At 44.4% G+C, this 26,228-nt stretch overlaps 1 protein-coding gene across 6 annotated transcripts in view; it reads right to left on the bottom strand.

Moving 5' to 3' along the window:
* dennd2b (DENN domain containing 2B) overlaps window positions 1-26,228 on the bottom strand; it is a 64,517-nt gene that overhangs the window by 6,955 nt on the left and 31,334 nt on the right. For 4 of the 6 annotated variants that reach the window (XM_079498051.1, XM_079498050.1, XM_079498054.1 and 1 more), the window contains 10 exons: window positions 23,122-23,252; window positions 22,508-22,723; window positions 21,064-21,160; window positions 20,738-20,782; window positions 19,499-19,683; window positions 16,770-16,879; window positions 16,076-16,145; window positions 12,919-12,996; window positions 10,806-10,946; window positions 10,330-10,478 (listed from right to left, as the gene is read on the bottom strand). In XM_079498051.1, the coding sequence (XP_079354177.1) occupies window positions 10,330-10,478; window positions 10,806-10,946; window positions 12,919-12,996; window positions 16,076-16,145; window positions 16,770-16,879; window positions 19,499-19,683; window positions 20,738-20,782; window positions 21,064-21,160; window positions 22,508-22,723; window positions 23,122-23,252 (1,222 nt within the window). Of the gene's footprint in view, window positions 1-925; window positions 975-10,329; window positions 10,479-10,805; window positions 10,947-11,180; window positions 11,193-12,918; window positions 12,997-16,075; window positions 16,146-16,769; window positions 16,880-19,498; window positions 19,684-20,737; window positions 20,783-21,063; window positions 21,161-22,507; window positions 22,724-23,121; window positions 23,253-26,228 lie in introns of those variants that run through there. The other 2 variants (XM_079498053.1, XM_079498052.1) reach the window with 2 other exon arrangements.

Raw genomic sequence — 26,228 nt, 5'->3', positions numbered from 1 at the left:
TTGCCCTGAGTCAGCAAAAAACCCACAAGCCATAATAATCACAACCCCTTGCTCTCTTTAGGGCCAATTCCTAATCGCTCATAACATAAAGCAGGGGCGAGTCTCCCTGCCTGTCTGATTTCCATTTGCCAGTGCAGCACTAGATAATTCCTAAAAGATCCTGTCTCCTGGGCATGACATGTTCCAACAGTATGTGATGGGACACAGTTTTCAAAAACCCTCGCCACAGGCTACGTATGGTGCTGCACAGCACTGTTAACAGGAGATCACTTACACCCTTTCCCCAGGATACATACTCCTGGGAAAGACAATCTGCAATAAAAATACTACGCTCTAAAGTCTACACAGAGTTGCCAGTCAGCCCTAGAAAGACAGAGGATTTTACAGCATGCAGTAAAATCCAAAGCTCCCTCTTTTCTCATTACTACAACACTGTTTTGAATTATTTTCTTTCAGAAACATTTCTATAAATCAAAATAAATCAATTGACCCATAAAAGGGTTAATTAACATTTTATTAGACCTTGCTTCAGATCTGAAGTCACTCCAAACTAAGCTACAGTAGATTCTCGCATACCTGTGAGCTAATGGATGGAGATCCTTAATTAAAGCAAAACTATGAAAGTACACGTACAGGGATAAGGTTTGAGAATGCCTAATACTGTACATGCTGAGGCTGTGGAGCTAAGTGACTGTACTATTTTGAATTGATGGCCCAGCCTGGGTGAGTGCAGTACATGTGGCTGGGTAACTCCAGGAAACATGGGATTGTAGAGGCTTCAGTCTGTCAAGCCCAGAGGAGACGGGAGAATATAAGTCCCCCAGAGGAGTGAGGGAGACAATAGCATGCATTGCCACATCATCTACTATAATGCTGCAGCCCCAACGCACAGCACATACTTGTATGAGTGAGTGACAAAGACATCCTCTTGAATCTTGCCCACTGCCTAGTCTCCTATGGTCTGTGTTCTGAATCTAAAGGGAGGACAGACTAGAGCTAGACCAAGAGCAAATTGAGAGCAAAGTTTGAACCATAGCTGTCAGAACCAGCTCAGCTAAGAAAAACCTTCACAAAACCATAGTTCACTATATAACATTGTTAAAAGTATGCTTTAATACAGGCTAATAAGATGTATATGAAACGGCATGTTGCATATTTTCAATACCCTGGTACAATGTTCTGTAGCACGCATGCACGTGCACGCGCACACGCACGCGCACACGCACACGCACACACACACACACACACACACACACACACACACACACACACACACACACACACACACACACACACACACACACAATCAGCTGTTCTGGCAATGGCTGTGCTTTCCTCTTCTTTCTTAAGCACTAAACATTTCACGTGTGTTTACAGTGTGTGGGGTTCATCCCAGCTCTGGTCTATATACTGTGGAGAACCTGCCAACATAGTGAAGCCTAGTTTGGCATTCTGCCAGCACTGCAGCACGCCACAGACAGTGCTCAAGAGTATACAGGATGAAATCAATGGAACAGGCTGCTTGTTGATTAGTGCTATACATTGTTAGACACAGTAGTGGCAGAGCAGAGCGGTTATTATCAGCCTGAGGCTTATGAGGCTTATTACTGCTACTGAAGTAAGTGACCGCACCTCAGTCTGCATTGAATTTGGATTGAACTTTATTGGCCATTTAAGAAAGGCCATTTTTTAAATTGTTCTTTTAGAAGTAGGCTCGGCCAAGTTCCCAATTGAACTAGTTTAATAAGAGTGTTGGTGGTGTTACGAGAATTCCTTTTCCTCTCACACAGTGAAAATCAGTAAAAAGGGGGAGATTGTAATATGTAGCTATTTGAGGCCATATTCAATCAATTAATAATCCAATTCATTAATACTGCCTTACAAAGCCAAAGTGCAGTAACTACGCATTTGGACACACCGACTTATTTGTGTATCCCAAAACTCAAATTAGCCTTCGTGTTTTGGGGGATAAACAATTAACTCACGAACAGATATACAATTTGTGTAATATTACTTGCATGTTGATATTGTATTTGGCTGACCAGTTGAAACATAACAGACACAACAGACATTTTTGTTTGTAGTTAGTCTAGTTATGGCACTTATTTGTCTTTGTAGGGCAGAATATAGCCCAGAAGTGCAAAATCCATTATTGTTACTTTGTTGCACTTCCTGTTGATATTGTCATGATCTGGCCCTCTGCCTGTCTATTCCCCTCTTTCTGTATCTCTCCCTCTGCCCAGTTGTCTGTCTTTCCACCTCGGCCACTCCCACTTCCCTTTGCAGCCCTCAGTCCTACACACCTGGTTCCACTCTAATCAACCCACCACCTTTAAATACTGGACTCATTGCACTAACAAACTGTCAGAACATAAACCTTTGTCCGGTGGTCTACTTTGCTGTCCCTGAGCTCTGCCTTGAAGATCCTGGTTCCTTGTGTTGCTCTTCAGTTTTTGGGACTTCACTACTTTATGCCTTGTGTAAGGTTTGCCTTTTTGGTCTGTTTATGGCATTCTACTTTTGTAATGTTTTGCATTTTGCATTCCAAGTTGTTTTTTTTTACATGACAAATTGCTTTATTACAAAACACGTTTAAAACCAACAATTTACAATTACAATTTAGGCATTTAGCAGACGCTCTTAATCCAGAGCGACTTACATTAGGCAAGAACAAAAGTATGGGAATACATCACATATATAAAATGCATTTATCAAGAAACATGCGTAAGCTAAGAACGTAACTAGAACATATCTATATAATGACACTATACATATTAACTATACATATATACTATACTATGCTATACATATGTTCTATGATGTGCTATGACTACATACAATGCAATTATTGTGCTGTCTACATGACATGCTATAAGTCTGTTTCAAATGCTATCTAAGTCTAAAAAGTGCTATCTAAGGGGGTAGGATAAGTGCTATGGGCCATGATGGAGTCTGAAAAGGTGGGTCTTCAGACTACGGCGGAACTTAAAACGGAATGAACATTTAAATCAATAACAGTACAGGCGTTCTCCAGGGCTGCTCAGCGGCGGGAGCCTGATGCTTTAGGCAGACGTGACGCTCGCTCCTCCTCCACAGCAGCCTGCAGAGCCTCCACAGCAGCTTGCAGACTGCTGGAATATTCCTGCACACATCTCGAGTAGTCCAGCAGATCAGGGAGGGCAACCGCCACGTCATACGAGATGTGCCTCATTGGTTCAAGAACCTCACTGGCTCTCTGAGACACTTCACTGAATCTCTGTATCTCGCCCTGGACCTTGTCCTCTAGCTCAGTCACCAGGGCGTTGAGGGGAGGGTACTGTCATGATCTGGCCCTCTGCCTGTCTATTCCCCTCTTTCTGTATCTCTCCCTCTGCCCAGTTGTCTGTCTTTCCACCTCGGCCACTCCCACTTCCCTTTGCAGCCCTCAGTCCTACACACCTGGTTCCACTCTAATCAACCCACCACCTTTAAATACTGGACTCATTGCACTAACAAACTGTCAGAACATAAACCTTTGTCCGGTGGTCTACTTTGCTGTCCCTGAGCTCTGCCTTGAAGATCCTGGTTCCTTGTGTTGCTCTTCAGTTTTTGGGACTTCACTACTTTATGCCTTGTGTAAGGTTTGCCTTTTTGGTCTGTTTATGGCATTCTACTTTTGTAATGTTTTGCATTCCAAGTTTTTGCTGTAAGCAGCTACGGCTAACATTTTGTAAGCTGGTTCCTCGTTTGCTTTAATAAATCACTATTTGAACGTTCCTCTGCATTTGGGTTCAGTCATTCTGCAAACCGTGACAGTATGTTCTGACCCCAAAATGAACCCAGCAGAGCGAAAACTTTTTCACCAAAAGGTGGAGGACTTTGAAAATGTGGTTGCTCGTTTTATGGCCTCACCCCCTATATTGCATGCTGCACTCCAAGAGGAGATTTCTATCCAGCAGCAGTGGTTTAAGGAGAGGCCGTGGGTAAGCCATTTTGTCCCCCACCTGAATGTGGTCCGTGAAAGGCTTAAGGATTTTGAAACCACCCATGCTTCCCAGTCTACTACCCAATTGATTAGAGTTGGAGTAGTGAGCCTTTCATCTGCCTGTCCTGTCCCAGACCAACAGAAGAAACGGCCTTTGGATTTATTTTCTTATTTTTGCAAAAATGCTGAAATTCCAGTGTACTATGAGCCAGTACAAGCCCAGGACCCTTATGAAGGGTCTCGCTTGGCCCTCTGTGTGGGGAACCGTGGGCCTGCCAGGAGAAGGCATGGTCGCCATGGCTCCTTACACCCCCAGCGGTCTTCACTACCCAGCACCCCGCTGCCTGGTGTCCAGACCGCCCTACGGCCCAGCTCTCTGCCGCCCAGCCTGCCTGGCTCTCCGCTGCCCGGCTCTCCGCCGCCCAGCCTGCCTGGCCTTCCGCTGCCCGGCTCTCCGCCGCCCAGCCTGCCTGGCCTTCCGCTGCCCGGCTCTCCGCCGCCCAGCCTGCCTGGCTCTCCGCTGCCCGGCTCTCCGCCGCCCAGCCTGCCTGGCCTTCCGCTGCCCGGCTCTCCGCCGCCCAGCCTGCCTGGCTCTCCGCTGCCCGGCTCTACGCCCCCCTCGCCTCTTGGGTGTGCAGTTGCAGCGCCCTCCTCGCCTCCTGGGTGTGCAGTTGCAGCACCCTACTCGTCTCCTGGGTGTGCAGTTGCAGCACCCTACTCTCCTCCCGAGCCTGCAGCACCTCCGGCGTCGCCTCCCGAGCCTGCAGCACCTCCGGTGTCGCCTGCAGCACCTCCAGAGTCTCCAGCGTCTGCAGCTTCCTCGTCTCCTGCAGCCTCCTCGTCTCCTGCAGCATCCTCGTCTTCTGCAGCCCCGTCTCCTGAGCCACCAGATGACACCACCGCTCCTTCGTCTCAGCCTCCAGGATGTCCGCCGGATGACATCGCTCCTTCGTCTCAGCCTCCAGGATGTCCGCCGGATGACATCGCTCCTTCGTCGCAGCCTCCAGGCCGTCCGCCGGATGACATCACTCCTTCATCTCAGCCTCCAGGCCGTCCGCCGGATGACATCACTCCTTCATCTCAGCCTCCAGGCCGTCCGCCGGATGACATCGCTCCTTCGTCTCAGCCTCCAGGCTGTCCGCCGGATGACATCGCTCCTTCGTCGCAGCCTCCAGGCCGTCCGCCGGATGACATCACTCTTTCTTCTCAGCCTCCAGGCCGTCCGCCGGATGACATCACTCTTTCTTCTCAGCCTCCAGGCCGTCCGCCGGATGACATCACTCTTTCGTCGCAGCCTCCAGGCCGTCCGCCGGATGACATCGCTCCTTCGTCGCGGCCTCCAGGTCGGCCACCCGATGACGTCTTGTCTGCCTCGTCTCGGCCCCCAGGCCGTCCTCCTGTTGGCGCCTGTTCTGCCACCTCCCAGCCTCCTGGACGTTCCCCGGAAGTCACCAGCATTGCCTCTGGCCATCGTCCAGGCCGTCCGCCTGAGGGTCCCCTTAGCCCTTGTCCTTTGCCTCAGGTTCCCTCCTCCGGGCCCCCTCCACCCTCCCTGCTCGTTCCTGGTCAGAGTTGTTGGTCGTCTGGTATCCGCCCCTTGAGGGGAGGGTACTGTCATGATCTGGCCCTCTGCCTGTCTATTCCCCTCTTTCTGTATCTCTCCCTCTGCCCAGTTGTCTGTCTTTCCACCTCGGCCACTCCCACTTCCCTTTGCAGCCCTCAGTCCTACACACCTGGTTCCACTCTAATCAACCCACCACCTTTAAATACTGGACTCATTGCACTAACAAACTGTCAGAACATAAACCTTTGTCCGGTGGTCTACTTTGCTGTCCCTGAGCTCTGCCTTGAAGATCCTGGTTCCTTGTGTTGCTCTTCAGTTTTTGGGACTTCACTACTTTATGCCTTGTGTAAGGTTTGCCTTTTTGGTCTGTTTATGGCAGTCTACTTTTGTAATGTTTTGCATTTTGCATTCCAAGTTTTTGCTGTAAGCAGCTACGGCTAACATTTTGTAAGCTGGTTCCTCGTTTGCTTTAATAAATCACTATTTGAACGTTCCTCTGCATTTGGGTTCAGTCATTCTGCAAACCGTGACAGATATCTTCAATTTACAACTCGACAGACCAATCAGTATATGTTGGAGGGACATTCAGAAGAGACGAGGGACGTAGAGAATGAATGGACTGTATTTGGAGAAAACAGGTACTGTCTATGCAGAGGCCCAAGCAGGCCTTTGCCCCACAGAATAGTGAGCTTGATGAATTCACCATGGCCGTAAGAAAGGCTTTCAGAGGCCTTTGTTTAGTTTCCCCCTCCATAGTCCCCTCACATTCTCTCCCTCTCTCTTTTTTTTTTCTCAAGCAGTTTTTTCTTTTTCCATTCAAAGTCAAACATGCATTTCTATTATCTTTCATCATAGCACTTTACTGCTCTACATATCCTTTACTTATTTACTTTTTCAAACCAACTAAACAAAATCACTTCACTTCAGCTATGCATCTCTGTGATCAAATGCGTATTTTATTTTTGCAGATTGAGCAAACACGAGAACAGTGTTTGAAGTAGGGGATGAGTTGATCAAGGGGTTAACCACTTAACTATACTTAGTAAAACAGATTTGAGATGCAACTGTGCTTGGTGCATTACACTCTACAGTCTACACCAAATCGCTTTCAATACAATTCTAGATCTACAAGCTCACAATGCATTACGTTGTGACGTGTTGTAAGCTAGTAGATCGGCTATTTTTGGCCAACATTCCTCCCAGAATAGGGATGCTGGGGGTTAAGCATGAATACCCTTGACAATGGAGCCACATGATGGAAAGTCATTGAGAGCCAAACGCTTGTCAGACCCCTATTTTGCATGCACACACACTCGCACACGCATGCACACTTCCATGCACCCACACACGTACATGCACACACACTCGCACAAATGCACTCGCACAAATGCACTCACGCACACGCACACACGCACACACGCACACACGCACACGCACACGCACACGCGCGCACACACACACACATGCGCACACACTCTCTCTATGGAATCCTTACTCAGCTCCAGTCTGTGGGCAGACAAAGTTTATTTACATAAGACTATACGCTGGTGAAAAAAACATGTTTAGGTCTAATAGGTAAATTATGTTGAGCAAAAGACATGGTCCATGATTAATCTGTCAAATTAGGCATCAACGTTATTACAATCCAGTGAATCATCATTTAACTAATTGTCGAGCAGGCAAGAATATGGTCGATAAACCAAGTGTTTTGGTATGGCAGTCCCAGATAAAAGGTGAACAAGCAATCCACCAAATCACACAAACATGTCAAACTAAATAAAATCAACATAGTAAAATCCTCAGTAGCATTCAGGATCTTACAGTGCATTATGTTACGTAGTACTAGAAGCTCAACCGGCCTTTGCCTTCTAGACGCTAGCGCCCTCCCTTTAGAGCTTCTAGCGCCGCGCCGCGCCGCGCCGCGCCAGGCCACGCCACACCACACCACACATCTGTTCAAAAACAGTCGATCTGTACGTGCAAAAACATAGGAGGAAATAGCAGGAAATTTGGAGCATGGCTCCACTTCAGCGAACTTTGTTGTAAGATAGGATAGCTTAACAAACCCACAAACACACATGCCCTAACATGGCTATTTGATATGGTCTTTCTTTACATCTACACTCAGTCAGCAGCATATCGTTGCATAATTGTCTATTTCACTATTTTAAAGTGTTTTGAAAAGGTTTACATAAAAAGGGAATGGTTTTGGACATACAAGGTTTTCACCAGACCGACAACAATATTATAGTACTGGATCATGTTCTGCTGTCCAGATATTTTAGGATTGGACTCCCATGGGACCCGTCTTTTTATCAGAGAAATAACAAATACTGGCCAGAGAGCGAGGCCCTATCAATGTCAACCCAAAGCCGTGTGTGTGTGTGTGTGTGTGTGTGTGTGTGTGTGTGTGTGTGTGTGTGTGTGTGTGTGTGTGTGTGTGTGTGTGTGTGTGTGTGTGTGTGTGTGTGAGAGAGAGAGAGAGAGAGAGCGAGTGGTGTGTGTGTGTGTGTGTGTGTGTGCACGCGTGCACGCATTGTGGTTCTGGGTGGGGTAACTTTAGAGTTTGTTTATTTAAACACACAAAGGCTATGACAGAACCCTCCTTTGTAAGTCTAATACAGAAGCAAACAGTTTATGCAAAATGCAAAAATATGTCTTTGTCCAGTGGGAGTTTTGTACAACAACAATAAAGCCATAAAAACACTGAAATGGCACGATAAAGATGACCAACTAAAGACAAAGAAGATAACTAGATGTGCAAGCCTGTAAATTCCTTCTGTGACTAGCGTTCAGAGAACAATGACACATCCACAGCAACTCTTTGAAATGAGACACTGGTCAACACTCTGTGGGTTGCCATGTCTTAGCCAGAAGTTATCACCTTAGGATCACTTTAGACCTATTCTCTCCAGGAACAGAGAAGAGGCAGTTGTAAACAAGGAGTTAACGTGGTGCCAATAAGTCAAATGGTGACAGTCCAACCACAGATCACAGAGGGCAGAGCCGCACACACAGGAAGTGCATTCCTTCCCCTCACAGTCACTGCCCCCAGTGATGTTTGTTTAAACTGTCCTCCGATATGTGGAGAGATTAGCGCTGCGCTCAAATCTTCTCTCTCCCTCCACCCTGGCTTCCAGTACTCCAAAAAGTACCTCTCTCCATCCATCGGGTGTTCTGTAGATCTACTGTACAAGAACACTCAGTCCTTAGCCTCCATTTCCTGGTAGTGACATCCCAACAGATTTATGATCCCATCAGGAACTGGCTGGTGGGCTCGCTACCTGACTGACTGTCTGTCTGTCTGTCTGTCTGTCTGTCTGTCTGTCTGTCTGACTGACTGACTGCCAGATGATGTGAGACTGATACTGTACTGTAGAATGTGTTTTGCAATAGCTTTGCTAAAGTGCAACTTTTTATATAGTTTATTTGCACTATTTTGTACCTTTTGGCAATATCAAGCTTCAGTATTGCAGCTATTTAATTTAGTTAACGTATTTTCCAATCTATTTTGTACCTTTTGGCAATATCAAGCTTCAGTATTGCAGCTATTTAATTTAGTTAACGTATTTTCCAATCAACCGCAATATATGATGGCAGGTCGAGGAAAATACAACACTTTGTACAAGGCCGCAACCAGCCCCAGCTGTCTCCTGGGCCAGAACCCCAACGGCAGCTAGATGCTAACCAGACCCTGCTGCAGAACCTGAGGCATGATGGATGAAATGTGCTCTGATATTATCAGCCTATTTGCTTCCATCATCTCGGAGGATGTCGAAAGCGAGATGACAGCGGCTATAAAGTCTTTTGATGTCCTGAGTCCTGAGACAGCAGCATCATTATGCTGGGTGTGATCCTAAATGGCTCTACCAATTCATATAACAGCTCCCCACATGCTAAATCTGTTGAGCGCCATTCAACAAAACCACAGTGTAAGGCTGCCATTTGGTCTGTGTGTGTGTGTCTGTGCTCACGTCGGTGTCTGGTGACTGGCAAGCAACTCCAGGCACTAATTAAATTCCACCACCGTCAATTATGGTGAGCCTAAGCGCACGGGCTGAGTGGTGGCGGAACTACCACGCTGTAACTCGTCCATTTTTACACTTTCAGAGTTAAATTAGCACTCAGGACTCAGAAGATGTTAGCTACAGAGATAGAAATATCACTCACTTCACAGTAAATCCTCAGGCCTCATTCACACGTACCAAACACCAATCAAACAAATGTTTGGTCGTTTTTTTGGGCCACCACAATGCACCACAATGCACAATGTCACATGGTTTGACCAAACATTTTTGTTTGATGAGGGGGGGGGGGGGCAGAACACCACCAGCAATCAGCAATCAAACACAAATGTTTGATCAAACCATGTGACTCCCATTGGAAAAGCATTGTGGTGGCCCAAAAAAACGACCAAACATTTGCTTGATTGGTGTTTGGTATGTGTGAATTTATCCATTTCTAACTCAGAGAGTCACTCTCAGAGTTGAATTAGCGCTGTGGATTTTGCTGTCTACTCATTTGAAAAGTAACTACAGCTGATTCTTTCCTTTGCCTCTTTATTCCAGTCTCAGACAATGAGTAATGATTAACCACTTAAACCCTATATGTGGTTGACCTCACAGCTCTATACTAGTTTTCTGTTTTCGCTCTACATTAAATACCTTCGCTGAAAATAGCCTACAAGCTCACAATGCGGTGCAATCAGTTATCTAATGCGGGTTAATCAGTTAACATCCCCCACAATACTGATGCCGTGGCTTTAAGTGGTTAACTGATGTGGGACTGTTTAAAGACTCACCTGAGTTTGTCAGCCACAAAGATGACCCTGCGCTCCAGTAATAGGGAGGCGAAAACTCGTACGACCTGCCGCACGCTCAGGCAACTGAATAGACTGTCAAAGTCCACATGTTCCAGTCTGGAATCCATGGGTCGCCTCAGCTCTATGACCTAGTCAGAGAAGGGGCATTCAAAACAAATGAAATGACTGATATGAAATGCTGCACCGTATTCGTACAGTGACATCCCCATTGAATGAAGGCCAGTAAAACTCAAAGTATAGCTTTATAGATATATAGCTATACTGTATAGAAACTTTACCAAGTACATTTTAATATCAATGAATTGCTGTATTGATATTTATATTTAAAAAAAAAAAAAGGCAAAACAAGCTTAACAAATATTCAAAAACAGTGAAAATAGCAGATCTAGTTTCTAGTTGTTCAAAAGATGTAACATGAGGTCATCAAAGTGGAGTATGTCAGCAGCTCCTCTGACCTCATTTCCTGCTCCAGGCAGGAAGGTCTTCACTTTGATGATCTTCCCTGGTGCAGGGAAGGGTGACTCCATTAGACTGCGCATGAACGGGTAGACCAGGGCAGCAGAGACTCCTCTCCTCCTCTCCACCTCGTCCAAGATCTGAGCACACAAGGACATAAAACATGAACGGGTAGACCAGGGCAGCGGAGACTCCTCTTCTCCTCTCCACCTCGTCCAAGATCTGAGCACACAAGGACATAAAACATGAACGGGTAGACCAGGGCAGCGGAGACTCCTCTTCTCCTCTCCACCTCGTCCAAGATCTGAGCACACAAGGACATAAAACATGAACGGGTAGACCAGGGCAGCGGAGACTCCTCTTCTCCTCTCCACCTCATCCAAGATCTGAGCACACAAGGACCTCAGACTTAGACCAGCTTCTTTCACGTGACGATTTTTTAACAGTGAACTAGACCAGACCATCACAGGAGAATGTCTACTGAATTTGTTTAATGGTTCTCAAACATTTTCATGGCACGGACCCCCAAATCGATATTTTGTATTTGGCCACGGACCCCCTGAAAAGATTTTGTGCCAGAATTTAAAAATTCTTCAATATAAAAAAAAAAAAAGCTGTAGATTGGCTATTTTCAGAACTATACCATAGTGTGAAATATATAAAGTGGTTAAACTGTTCTTTTCCTTTTGCTGGGGACCCCTGCTACCCTTTCAAGCACTCCTGGGTTCTTTCTTTCTTTCTTTCTTTCAAATGAATGAACCAGCAAAGGAAAACTGTACAGAGCTTTAAATCCTTGCTATGTCTATCCTTGCTCTAAAGTGAATGGAAATGTAATATATTTTCATGCATCCGAGCACTGGAAATTGTCTGAAACACTGTGTACTTTTTGTATTTTGGAAATGTCTTTCCATGTGTGTGTGTGTGTGTGTGTGTGTGTGTGTGTGTGTGTGTGTGTGTGTGTGTGTGTGTGTGTGTGTGTGTGTGTGTGTGTGTGTGTGTGTGTGTGTGTGTGTGTGTGTGTGTGTGTGTGTGTGTGTGTGTGTGTGTGTGTGTGTGTGTGTGTGTGTGTGTGTGTGTGTGTGTGTGTGTGAATCTCAGCCAATCTGCCTGTTTTGGTCCAAGCAGCCTCCAGTCTGCAAAGCTGATTGGAGAATCGCTCACTTTCAAGGTCATATGATATCACCTCACTCTCCTGCACTCTTATGCATACACACCACTCATGCACACACGCTCACACAGACGCACGCACTTCCCTGTGAAATTGAACACTGCCGTGCTCTTACATTTACTAAGGAGAACATTTTTCTTTGCAGTTACAGAGCTTAGTGGTCCACCAAATGGAGGCTGTTGAAGTGTACTGTATACAAGGACTATCTAGTCCTTTGTGTTGAAGGTCCTCACATAACAGATATGGTCCAAAACTGTGCAAACTCCTGTAGTTGTAAAGAATTTCTTTCATCAATAAAATGTTGAAAGAGAAGGCCATTGATATAATCAGTCTTTAGATGTTTAATTAGGGAGCAGTTAACATTTTTTCCTTATCTCTGTCAAATAACACCATAATATTTCACTGTCTGAAACAACGTTTTATTGCACACTGTCCTTGAAACAAACTATTTAAATAAATCCACTGTCATGTCACATAGCATACAGCAACATCTCTGTTTCAACAGTCTGGACTTGCTCACTTTGAGTAAACGTTCTATAGGGAAAATAGATTAATGAATAATTAGATAAGGCCAGAGAAGTCAAACACAGTGACTGTTCTGTTTAGTGTTACCACAACTGAGGCAGAAGTGCCGTGAGGCGATTTAAATCAGGCTTTGGTTTACTGGTGAACAGACAAAATGCTGGCAGGCCTTCAACAGAAAGTCTAACTGAGACTCATCAATGCCTTCAAGGCTTCAACTGAGACACAGGTTTGCTCATCTCAACCATAGTAGTCACGCAACTATGATGTATTTTCTGAGGTGTGTGCAAAGGATGTGTGAAGGGTGTGTGTGTGTGTGTGTGCGTGCGTGCGTGCGTGCGTGCGTGCGTGCGTGCGTGCGTGCGTGCGTGCGTGCGTGCGTTCTAGATTCTTGTATGTCAAAGGGACAAAGCTGAACTCACCTTAGAGAACAAGTCAAAACAGCCTAGCCGACTAATGACACAGTACACCTCTGGAAGGCGAGGTCCTTTCCCACTTGGCTGGAAGAGTGTAACAGAACATCATTAGACACTGACAACCAGTGGCTCATCACGTCATAAACATATACTGTAACACTGAGTGTACAAATGTAAACAAAAAGCTTTGGTTACATTTGTACACTCTCAGAGTTACGAATGGATAAACCGACACTGATGATTTCACGGTGTACATATGGAAAACCATAGTCCAGAGTAGTTCATTGAGACACTTCAGCTCAGATTGACCATTAAACCATTTATTGCAAAGCTATTGCATGTTAGTATGGCGGTGTGGCTCTGCTCATGTGATATCAGATAATCTGCGTACCGAGACACAGGTCTGATATCACATTTGATATCTCCGATTATCTGTGCACCAAGACACAGCTCTGATATCAACGACCCCCCAGAGCAGAGCCAAAGATACAAAAATCCATGAACAACAATACACAGTGATAACACAACAATACATGATTCAACACAATTAATCTACGCAATCGCAAACAATACAATAATATCCCATAACCCCTGGACTAAGAACTACATGGGGAGGAGGCCGGGGAGGTGGGGGAACTTTTCACGCAGACACTGCACGAGCTGCTTTGACAGCTCAGCATGAAGAATGAGTAGTGAGCTGAGGCTGCTTAAGAAGGCCGCCTGAATTGCAAAGGGGTAATGAGGGCGTGGATGAGATAGCTCGTAGCGAATTAGTGAGAAGGTAGATGACCTGGAGAGGCAGCTGATTTAAAGAAGCAGAATGAATTTGACTCATAATCTGAGGACCAGGTGGAGCTATTTGAAAAACTTTGGGAAAAATGGCATTTATACAAAAATGTATACATTTTTTGTTTTGCTTTTTGTCCTTGTTTTTTGTACTTGTTTGTCTTGTTTTTCTTGAATGTATCTATGTTTCGATTGTTGTTTGGAAAATAAAAACAAAGTTTCCAAAGAAATAAGCATGAATTACTAGGGGGAATGAATGAGGTGAACACATATATACACATATACACATATATAATAACCTTCTGCCTTCCGTGCATCAATGAACTATCGCTTACGCTTGATTTCTGTGACAAATCGTGCTTCAAGTGAAACAAAACGATGGCATGCAGGAGCACAACAATAAATGTTTATAAGATGTGGCGGTAATTACATGTATTTAAACAAATCAAAAGCATACTAAAAATAACAACATACAGATAAATCATATAACTACTGTGACCTTTAAATGCTGGTTACCATTCTGAGCTGAAAATGTTTCGTGTGATCATGAGCTTCCTACAGGTGTTTAGCTAATTAGCTAATTATCATCTCTATAACAATTTCCACTTTCTAACGCGCGCGCACGCACGCACGCACGCACGCACGCACGCACACACACACACACACACACACACACACACAATGCACGATCACACACAAAATGCACGATCACACACTCATGCACACACACAAACACTCTAAAATGCCAATCCATTTGTCCATATTAGGTATGCAATTTTCTCTTCTACTTTGCTCCAAATGGATGATTAAATCAAGTATTCAGATCTTGATTCAAGTCTTCAGGAATGCTTGGTGATTGCCAGCCACTGGACAGGCACCAGGAAAGGAGCAAAAAGTTGCAGAAGGAAAGGAAGCTCACCATTCAGTCTCGAGTCTCATCACATAACCAAGCATATCAGGGGTCTTCAACATTTTCCAGGCTAAAGACCCCTTAGCTGAGAGAGAGATGAAGCAGGGACCCCCCCACTACATATTGTAATTAATTGTGTCACAGATTAAACTTTTTCATAGATTTCATAGATATTTCACAGATATCTACTTTTGGTGAAATGCATAGATTTCACTTGACGTAGCCTTAACGACCTTGCAGGCTTATGCAAAGGTTAAAATGTAATTTAGATAGCATGTTGCCGGTTCAATTTGTTGACCTGGCATCCTATAGTTTGTATATATTCAATGTGCAGATGATTTATTTGGGGATATTATACTGTTTCCTACAAGTTCACAAGCAGCGTAATGCATTGTTTGTGAGCTTGTAGATTGGCTATTTTCGCTGAATGCTCCCCCCAGAATAGGGATGCTAGGGTTGAAGTGGTTAACGTTAACGTTCCTATCACACAGAGATTTGGCACCCCCCCTGTAGTAACTCTGAGGACCCCCCAGGGGTCCCGGACCCCCTGCTGAAGAAGTAGATGACGAGCTACTTCTCTCAGCAAGTACTCTGCTCAACAAAAGAGAGTCAAGAATAACCCCCACAACAGTGCAATTTAGAAATGCTCCTTACATGGCCTGCGCAGCGGATGCAAACATCTGTGAATAACGATCATATAGAACATACAAATACAGCGTTAAAACACACGCACACGCCAAACCTCTGAGAACATACACACTGCAGTAGTGTAAACATCCTTCGGCATTCCAATGGCAAACAGAACTCACCGCCACATACACACAAATTCACATACAACCATGCTTTCTGACCACAAGCCAAATATGGGGCCCGGCATAAAACTTCAAAGGGCGCCCAAGCGTCACTGTGGGGGAGACACTCTGCAATGACAAAGTAAAGACTTTTCATGGTTTTCTCTACTTGTCTTTCCTTTCCTGAGAAACTCTCATTAAATGCGAGCGAGTCCATTTTAACTGTGGTTCATCCAGTTGGCTGTGAGAGACGAGACAGGCTCAGCTTTATCACATCTAGCCATTAACCACTTAAGCCCTATATACTTACGTCGCACGCCGAATAGCAAAGATAGCCGATCTAAAAGCTCACGACACGACACGTTGTGAGCTTGCAGATCAGCTATATAATGTTTGAACAAATAATAATAATAATAATAATAATGTTTTTAAATTAAAAGTTTTGCCTGTAACCACATCCACATCCCCAACAATTGGGATGGCAGAAATCCTATTTTGTACACTTCACTTGTCTACTTCCATTCTGGGGTTGTTAACGCAACATGTCAGCAGTCCATCCCACCGGGAAAACCCACGTCACGTGTTCAAACAGAGAGCCTGTCATAACAAACAGGGCTCAGCGGGGTGCCAACAGGGAGCTGTGAACCCATGAACAAGTGAATGAATAGAGGCTCACCAGCAGGCGCCTGCAGTAACCAAACCTCCTGCTGCCGTCCTCTCCTGTCAGCATGAACGAGAAGGTCTCGCTGCAGTGAAGAGCAAAAGCATACACATGAGGATCAGCCCAAATACACACGTAGTACATACGTACGCACACAGCACGCACACAGCACGCACACAGTACGCACGCACGCACGCACGCACGCACGCACGCACGCACGCACGCACGCACGCACGCACGCACGCACGCACGCACGCACGCACGCACGCACGCACGCACGCACGCACGCACGCACGCACGCACGCACGCACGCACGCACACACACACACACACACACGCCCCCACACCCTCAAAATACAAAAGCCTACATACACCCATAAACACACAGAAAGAGATTTAAAAGGCAGGGACTCTTTTGCTTTGAAAACCAGTATATATGTGACAAAAGACAGCCTTTATTCCGGTCTTAACTATTCCAGTAGAGAAAGAGTCACAGAGGTCTCTGCGGTACAGATTTACACAGTACACAGTAAGATTTAATCGTGGTCCCGGGTACGGGCATCACAGGTGGGAAGTGCTCACAAGATTAGATAACAGATCCTATTGTTATAGCAACTCCTCACATTACTTCTTTTGGGACAGTGAATATATTGTAACAACAGTCTATTAATTAATGAATGATGACGTGGACACAATGGACGCGATGTACCTGTTGTACTCAGATACAGGGCTCCAGTCCTTTGCATCCGGGAAACAGAACTGAGGGATGGCTTTGAGTCGCTGCTCTGCCTCCCTCATCTGCTTTGTGGGCCTTTCTAGCTGTGAGAGGAGAGGAGAGGAGAGGAGAGGAGAGGAGAGGAGAGGAGAGGAGAGGAGAGGAGAGGAGGGGAGGGGAGGGGAGGGGAGAGGAGAGGAGAGGAGAGGAGAGGAGAGGAGAGGAGAGGAGAGGAGAGGAGAGGAGAGGAGAGGAGAGGAGAGGAGAGGAGTTTCAGTCAGGGCATTTTCATTCAAATGACATTCTTTTAAAATGACCACAGCCAGATTTCTCCCATACAGAGTTATCCCACTCCACCCCTTCTAGGCCTCAACAATGCTAACCCTGCCCCCCTTTCTTCCTTCAACAAGGCCCTGGCGTCACTGACGTTACACTTTTCCCCTGGCTGAGACATACCTCCATCTCCGGAGGAGTACGACTGCTGAGCCAAATCTAAAAGAACTTCTTGAAATATTGTTGAATAACTATAAACACTTGGCTGCCATAGAAACGGATCCCTCATTATACTAGTTGTAGTCAAAAGGCTCCCAAGGGTCCTCTGAGCTCGATACTGTATAATAAATGGTAAAGGCCCCTTTTTTCTACCCTTACACTCCTCCTCCGCAGCAATCCCTGAATATCTGCTGTGGATAAAGGCAGCCCCAATGGCCACAAGAAAAGTAAAACATAAAAAGTAAAACAAACGTAAAAAGAACATATTTCACCTCACAAATAAGCATGGTTCTGAATGAAAACGTGATATGATACGTACTGTAGCTTGCAGAGTTAGTTCAGTCAGATATACTCGAGGGGTTTCATGCTGTGCTCAAGGGCGCATACATATACTCAAGGGGTTAATATGCTGCATTACTATGTGGGTGTATAAGTGTGTGCAAGACCCACATGTCATTCGCTGATGTGGCAGTCAGCTGACCAATTGGGCGGGGTATTTAAGCCCAAGAGGAAAATTAGCAAGAGAGGCCAACTTTGCTTTACTTCCCGTATCTGCGTGAGGTGGGCGGTAACATTATTAGGAGACGGGAAGAATGTTGGAGTCTATTCATTTCCAATGGGAGAATGAACGTGACCACAGCTTCTGAACCATTCCTTAACTCCATGGTCACTGAACTAAATACTGGACCCAATCATCACAAGGCACACAATATTTACAAGATATTCATAGTAAAATGGCTTCTTTTAGCGAGACAAATCAGGAGAAAATCTACTTTGTTAATAACATTTCTTTATCCCAGCAACAAACTCTCGCGAGATTTGAGATGAGTCCGGAAGCCTCTCTCTGTCCATCTGCAATTTGACGGACAACACATAGGGGGCTCTGGCCCCATATTTAAGATGACAATATGTGAATATTATAACGTGAAATGAATGGACATATTAAAAGTGAAATAAAATGTGTGTTCCAATGCTTAATAATATAATTTTCCATAATTGTCTTAGATGGGGGCTGATTTTGACATTTGCCATATAATGCTCTCAATGCTCATCCACATGACGTTGTAGGCCTGGGAGAGGGGAGGGGGGTGGGGAGGTCGGGGAGAAGCAAACCACGCCTACTATATTTAGGAGACAATTTGTAGGCTTTGTGTACCATTTCGCCTATAGTGGCTCCAATGAAGTTGGCCCATCTTCATAAATAGACCATCTTTGTTTAAGCTCACTAGACTGTTTGCTTCTTCCTGCCTTCCTTCTAGGTGCTGCCAGACTTACTAAAGAGCCGCGGACGTTCTCGGCTGTCCGCAGCTTCTTTTTCCGGGTTTTTAGACAGCTGGTGGATGGAAATTAAGCTCCACCTCCGCGGACGACTTGCGCGACGGCCAGATTCCCGGAAACGCTCTCCTCCACGGCAGTCGTCCGTGGAGGTGGAGCTTCTTTTCCATCCACCAGCTGTCTAAAAACCCGGAAAAAGAAGCTGTGGACAGCTTCTTCTGTCCGCAGCTGTCGGCCGTTTTGGTGTGGAAACACTGTCTGCATATGGTTCCTGGTTGTTATGTGATTTTTGCTGCACCACCACCCCAGCAGCACCGTTGGGCTCTGTTATTTCTGTTCCCCATGGGGGGTTGTTATTGTATATCTATCTCCCCAGCTGCTCTTAATGTTTAATGATGGTGTTTAATTGTGCCGAGCAGGGAGAAAAATGTAGCAGAGCCGAACGCCAAGATAAAATATTATATGCACACTTGTATTCTCATTCTATAATAAATATTGGTTAAATCTATCCGTGAGTTATCTGACTGAAATGTAATTAAAAGTTAAAATATGGGCATGAGATGGGCTCCATATGTCATAGTTATTTTCTTCAGCATACACAGCATTTCTATATCCATTGTAAAATCTTGAATATTAATCCCCAGTATCCATATTCTGGGGGGAACATTAGCTAAAAATAGCCAATCAACAAGCTCAGTTGTGATGCATTGTGAGCCTGAGGATCAGCAATTTCTAGTGAAGAGCCAACTCGGGTCCAGTTTACCAAGTCTAGAGGGTAGATAATTTAACACTGGGAGGGAGTGTGCAACGGGTCCATTTGGTACCTATACTTTAAACAAAGTCTCACAGGGGACAGCAGTATAGGAACCCCCTTATATAATTTCGTTCTTTCTGTAAAACAATATTATTGAATGAAAGAAATGGCCTGCTGGATCCCGTTAGTATTGCGCCTTTACCTTGGGAAATTGATAGGTGACTTCTGGGGAGTAGGAGTTTTTGCTGGGTTTCTTCTTTAAGGCGACCACCACAAAGTACTCGAAGAGCTCCCTCTCTTGCCACTCAATGAGCTGCAGCTCCAGTGTTCGGTAGCTAGGGGCCCGTCGCAGAATAGACTGTAGCTTCTGCAACCTCTGGGTGTGGGCTGGGACACACACACACACACACCAGTATTAATGCAAGACAGACACTGTCCACAAACCAGCGGTGGACTATTTTCTTTACTTAAGTAAAAGTAGTAGCAATACCACACTGTAGAAAGACTTGTTACGAGTAAAAGTCATATATTCAAAATGTTACTTGAGTAAAAGTACAATGTAGTTACTTTCCACAAACTATTCACACTAAAACCTAATGCACAAACAGGAAATGCATACCCAAACCCAAATTTAAAGTGCAACTAAGGTTAGGGAATACATGTAAAAATGTGTTTGTTTCTGAAAAATAAAGAAATATGCTGTTTACGCACAGTCAATACACACCATATAATTTACTTTTAATGACTACGCCGATTGATGTGTTTCAAACAGAGAAAAACAACTAGCAAATGTCACCAGTATACACGATATATCCACTAAAGACTAGATGAATGCTAGACAGATGTTTGTGTAGTCTACTGCTAATCCATCCATATTGCAATCCTTTCAGTTACAATCTGTGGTGAGCAGTGACAAAAGTACATTTACTTGGGTACTGTAGTTAAGTGATCTGTACTTTACTTGAGTAGTTGTATTTTTTGGATACTCACAAATATTGTAATTTTGACTCCACTACATTTCTAGGATATATTTTAATACAGAAATGCATATATATATATATATATATATATATATATATATATATATATATATTAAAAAATATATACTTAAAGTATTTATAAAAACTACTTTGAATACTTTGAATACAAAGTACAAATTTGACAAACTTTCGCTTGTAGTTGAGTAATAATTGACCAGGTGTATATTTTACTCAACTAACTGAGGTTAAGTACTTTGTCCACCACTGTTTACAATCCTGCGGTCTCTTTGGTCAAACGGGGTCACTTTTACCGGTACTTATCAAAACCAAAAGAGGCTTGAGTAGCTGTTGCAAGAGTGGTGAGAAAAAATACTATGCACGAGGAAAGACAGAGAGCTATTAGTCCAATACACATCACCACTGCAGGAAATGGGGTTCAAACGCATGCTGTCACCTCTCACCTTTGAACCTGTCATCTGAATCACTCTCACTCTCGCTGTTGTCATCTGGGGATGGGCAGAACAAAAAAATCATTGGGTGAAAGGGCAATATGGCATACGTTTGTTTATGTCAGGAAAAGGACACTGCCATAGCTCTATGTGGGTGGCAGCTGAGACACAAATATTTACTAGCAAAAGCTTAATTTATAATCTTTCGTATGACAGTGTTGGTAGCTTAAAATAGCCCATTTAGAAGCTCACAATGTGTCGCAATGCGACGCGCTGTGAGCTTGTAGATCGGCTATTTTCGACAAGCGAAGATGAGGCCGAATATAGTCCTTCCTTACCTCTGAGAGATGTCGTCTCAAGATTGGACATGGACAACTTCTTCAGCCGCTTCTTCCCTCGTTTAGTGCAGTAGATGGCATTGATTCTCTGGACCATCTGTAAACATTAAGAGGAAACTGTGTTTTGGTTATCTCAAGTGATTTCACAGTAATGAGGGGATGAGTCAGAGACTTCTCTTTAGAAAGAGTAGGTTACATTTCCTTCTTTCCTTTGACGGACTGTTTTTCCTATGTTGGATTACTACCTTCCGTGTGGATTGTTCGGCTATCAGACCTGCTTTTCCTTTGTGGATGATGTGGATTGATACCTTTTGCCTTATATGTGATCATTATACGTGGACCTGGCGTTGTGAAGCTACCTTTTGCACATTATGTCTAACCATGTACATACTTTACATGTTGTTTATTATACTATAGGTTATATGTAGATGTCATTAAATGTCATAAAAAAATTCTCCTTTCTCTCTCTCTTTGCCCAAACCCCCCACTCCTTTGCTTTCCTGGAAAACAACAAAATAATGGAGTTTGCACAAATCAAATTTCACCTACTGATTTACTGCTGTAAACCTGTGATGTAACAAGTAAATCTGAAGTAACTGTGCAACCGATCATGTGCAAAACATGTACTGTACAACTAAAGGGCCCCCTCTCCAGAATACATAAGAACTGAGACTTACTGTAACTACTGTAAGCAGTAGTTACATTACCCTACTAGAGTATTGTGTTCGAGAAAGGTTGACATGTGAAAAGAATAAGACCCTCCCCGGCCCCCCCAGATGGAGTGCTGTGATTTTTCTACCTTTTCTGTTTCGTATGTTTCTATGGAGTAACTTTACTCTAATAGACCCCCAGGTGTTGCTAGAATATTGAAATATGTCTTCCCTGTGTATTTTTGAGGGGCGCTAGCCCCTCCTATATACAGCTTTAATGTGTGTCTTTGAACGATGCTTGTTTAAGAAAACACCATAGACAATAAAGAGAAATGTAATGTTTGTTTTGAGGACTAAAACAAACATTAGCACCCGTTGGTTAAACGTTCAATGTTGTAATTGATGTTGATAATGATAAGAGCGCCCCTCACTTCACACGGGTGTGATTTTTGGTTTCTCAAAAGACCCAATCGAGGCCCAGGTCAAAATGACAGAGATAATGTGACATCACAATCTCATCCCCTCCCCTAACCCCTCTCCCTTTATCATACAACAACAGCTGTGGGTGCAGCTTCAGTTCAGGTGGATCACTGCCCATCACCACCCACCAGGCAAACCATGCAGGCATACTTCATGAACTGGTGGGTGTGGCCACATAAAAACATAATTTTAACACTTTCTGTACTCTTTTTTTGAAAAAATATTTCTCCTAGTATAATCATAGTACCTGATGATCATGTTTTAGGGGCGACAACATCACGGCAATCTTTAATACAGGAACAACCAGCATTTACCTTTGGAATCCTACAGTGCCGATGGGAGGCCAAGGTGTCACTGGTGCTACAAAGGCGGTCTTCCAGCAGGCCACAAGAAGAGGGGGAGAGACCCAACTGGGGTAGCAGCAGCATGTTGTCATGGCTGTGGCGCTTGGAAAGCTGCAATGACCGATGGCTCTTCCTGTCACTGGGACCGGAGAGGCACAAGGACTGGCTACTGGGTTTGGAGGGCAGCTAGTGACGGGAAAAGATACAAATAATGGAAAGTGTGAATCACAAAAGTAGTATAAGAACAACAAAACACTATTTATCCCAATCCCATTTTAAAGGTAATTTTCCTATTGGATTAGGTGAAAAGGGCTCTCTTTTTTCAAAGAAAGTTGATTCCTCTTTCCTACAGTGAGATAGTGTGTCTGCACTAAAGCAAAAGAAGCCAAGTTTCCAGACTAACCTTTCTTTGGACTCTCCCCAAGTATAAACACATCAAACAGCTTCCTGCAGTGCACCAAATGAGAAATCTTGCTGTGCAACAAGACTTTTCCAAGATTCAAAACCACACCCCAATTTCAGAGGTTAATTTGACCACAGGAAAACACACCAGAGTTCAGTTCAGTCCCTACAGCTGGTATTACCTGAGGAGGGGAACTCAGCTTCCTGTCCATGGAGGTCCAGGACCTGTTGCTTTCTGGTAACAGACAAGACTTCCGACCCAAACCCAAACTCCTGCGCTTCAGGTCCACATCCTCATATGGGTTCTCCTTCTCTGTGGGGGAGCAAATAAGCATTCAATTAAACTTGCATGCCAGCTATGAAACTATTCACAAACACAAGCTGTTTTATCCCCTTTTATTCGTCCAGAAAACAGGGGGTGGCTGCAGGGCAACAGAGGCCAATTAGGGGTCAGTAAGGGGTGTCGGGGGCATGAGAGATGCTCCCTGCGGTTAAGTAGGGCAAGCCAAAGGTCACTCTCAGCTGGCTGAAGTGAGCTGCTTCTTTTCAAAACAGTTACTGTTGGCTGCAGGCCCTGCAGCCCCCTTTAGGCCTTCTGGCTGGGCTCATGCTAAAACTCCTGGACACTGGGCTGCTGGTGAGTCACCGTCCAAGCATGCAAACTGTCTGCTCTGAGAGATGGACGAGACAGCAGAAGAGGGTCATCTGTTCGTCTCTGGTTCTCAACCAGGAAATCACATGATGGATTTTTGAGTGGTGCAGCCATGTGTGTCACTGGCTGGCTGGGTCCCTGGCTGGGTCCGTCCGAGCACGGAAATAGCGTTTTTTCAAGACCAAGTGTCACTGTTGCACAGTCTCACAAGTGCTTGAAATGTAAACAATAAACATGCTTGCCTAGAATGAATGTGATGTGGAATCAGATGCCTTTTAGAGCTAATGGATATCCTAATCTTTGAGAGAAAGAGAAAAAATAATTTGCTGATTTTGGTCTTCCTGTTCTACAAAATATCGCAATCTTTATTGGCTTTGAAAAATCCATATCAGCAACCTTTACTCCAGTTCCACTATAGGTCTCATTCTTGCCTCACAACAAGAAGATGTAACATGTGAACTACAACATTTTACAACGTTGTGTGGATTTTCCCACTGCGTTGAAGATGTATTTTCAGTCAATAACTGATAACAGAGATGAGAAGTGCAAGAATGTTACAGACCAGTGCACAACTCATACTGATGTCACTTGGAAGAGCGCCAACTTCAATACCAAAAAGGCTTGTGTAACACCATAGTCCATGTCCATTCAGACAGACTGAGAATAGCTTCTTGGCAAGGTCCAAAAAGGTTGTGAGAAAGTGAAGGAACCACACTGGAGAATAAAAACAGAGCCAGATGGCGTTGAGACTGAAGCAGAGGGGAACTTTTTAAAAGAAAGAAAAGTATTATCTGTCAAAGGAAACCAAGAAACCAAGAAACTACATGCTAGCTAGTGCCTTATATCCTCCTGAACATTTTAGGGGAAAACCCAGTGAACTTGAGAAATACGAACAATGACAGTCTGTGTTAAAAGACGCCGTAAAGCACATGCAGGTAGCGGTTTGTTGTTCAAAGAACTGTTTAAGGTTAATTTTACAACCTGTTTGAGGTTGAAAGACACACACACACACACACACGCACATGTGCAAATGCACATGCCCACGCAAATGCACACACACACACGCACATGCATGCGTGTTAACAAGGATCTTTAAAACATTGTGTTGTGTCACATGAAATGAGATTCCTGGGTGATTGTCTGTGTCATTAAAGTTAGAGAGCAGAAATAGTTTGTGACCCCTTGGTGATTCCATTTAACTAAAGCAATTCTGTAATGAAAGCCTGCTGGGAAAATGATACGTCTCTGCGGCTGCTTGATGTACTAGAGGGTACTAATCAACTCCTCTGATTACAAACATCCAAATCTCACACACACACATTAGTTGGAGGGAAGGGACACACCTCAGCAACACACTGTGATTGTACCTCTCCGTTTACACAATAGATGCTCTGGGCAGAGCGAGACAGAGGACAAACTATACTATTCCCTATAAAAATGACCTTGGACAAAACATCCCCCTCAATGGACTAGCTCCAGTGGCACCGCTCACCCATTCATGTGGTAAACAAGAATGTGCAATGGACGAAAAAATGAGCTCCAGTTCTGTATAAACATTTGGCGGCACCACAAACCATAGAGTGCATCCACCCTGAAGACGGTCTGCTCGTGACCACATGGGAGAAATTATGCCGGGGGATGCACAGTATTTTTGGAGTTTAAATTCTTTAGCACTAGAAATAACAAAAACATGGGACCATATTTTCAACTATGACTGCAACAGTGTGCGCTTGGAAGAAAATTCACATTTTTGAGGGGCGATAGATGTCCAGCTTTTGTTGGACACAAACATTAAATGCCATTGACAATGAATGGACAATTTTGAGTGTTTGTGTAAACACAAACATTGCGAAACACAAACATTGAAGACGAAGGTGAGGACGCAAATTCTGATTGGCCGGAATGAAATGATGTTTGATGATGTACAATGATAAGAGCGCCCCTCACTTCACACAGGTGTGATTTTTAATTAGAAACAGGAGCTGGGCCTGGGCCATGGCTCAGTGGTCCAGGCACCTTGGCTGGTAATCCAGTCTGGCAGTGTGCCGCGGATTCGACTCCCGATCCCAACGGCCTTTACTGCATGTCTTCCCCCCCATCTCTCTCCCCATTTCCTGTCAGCCTACTGTCTGTCCCTCCATAAAATATATAAAATAAAGGCGAAAGCCACAAAAAAAAAAACATTAAAAAAAGAAAAAAGAAACAGGAGCTGATTACTACATCATGTGATAATCACCTTTCTCACATACCCAGCCTTGGCTGATTGATCAGCTGTTGTATTTCCCCTATAGGGAAAATATGGAAGCTGACCCATTAGACAAGGCGAGAGCATTCTAGAGTGCCACCACACACTGAGCTGTCACGGCAAGTGACCTCACTACTGAAGAAACTCTAAGTTCATTGCTGAGAAGGCACTGAAGTTTCTAGGCTCATGAACCAAAACACAGAGTGAAAAACGCAATGACCATGTTGGCTGTATTTTTGCCAGCTCCCTCCATGTGCTCTTGGGAAATCCCAGCAGGACTGCCTACCATTTTGTGTGCCAGGACAGTAATGTCTAATCTATGCATTAAATCAAATAGTTGATAAAATGCAATTTTATCGTTGTCTTTGTGTGTATAAATAAGGCTGTGGATG

The sequence above is a fragment of the Electrona antarctica genome (genome assembly GCF_951216825.1).
Source record: "Electrona antarctica genome assembly, chromosome: 3".
In the NCBI taxonomy this organism is placed as follows: Eukaryota; Metazoa; Chordata; class Actinopteri; order Myctophiformes; family Myctophidae; genus Electrona; species Electrona antarctica.
The sequence above is the reverse complement of the archived record's forward strand: the minus strand, read 5'-3'. Positions and strand labels throughout refer to the sequence as shown.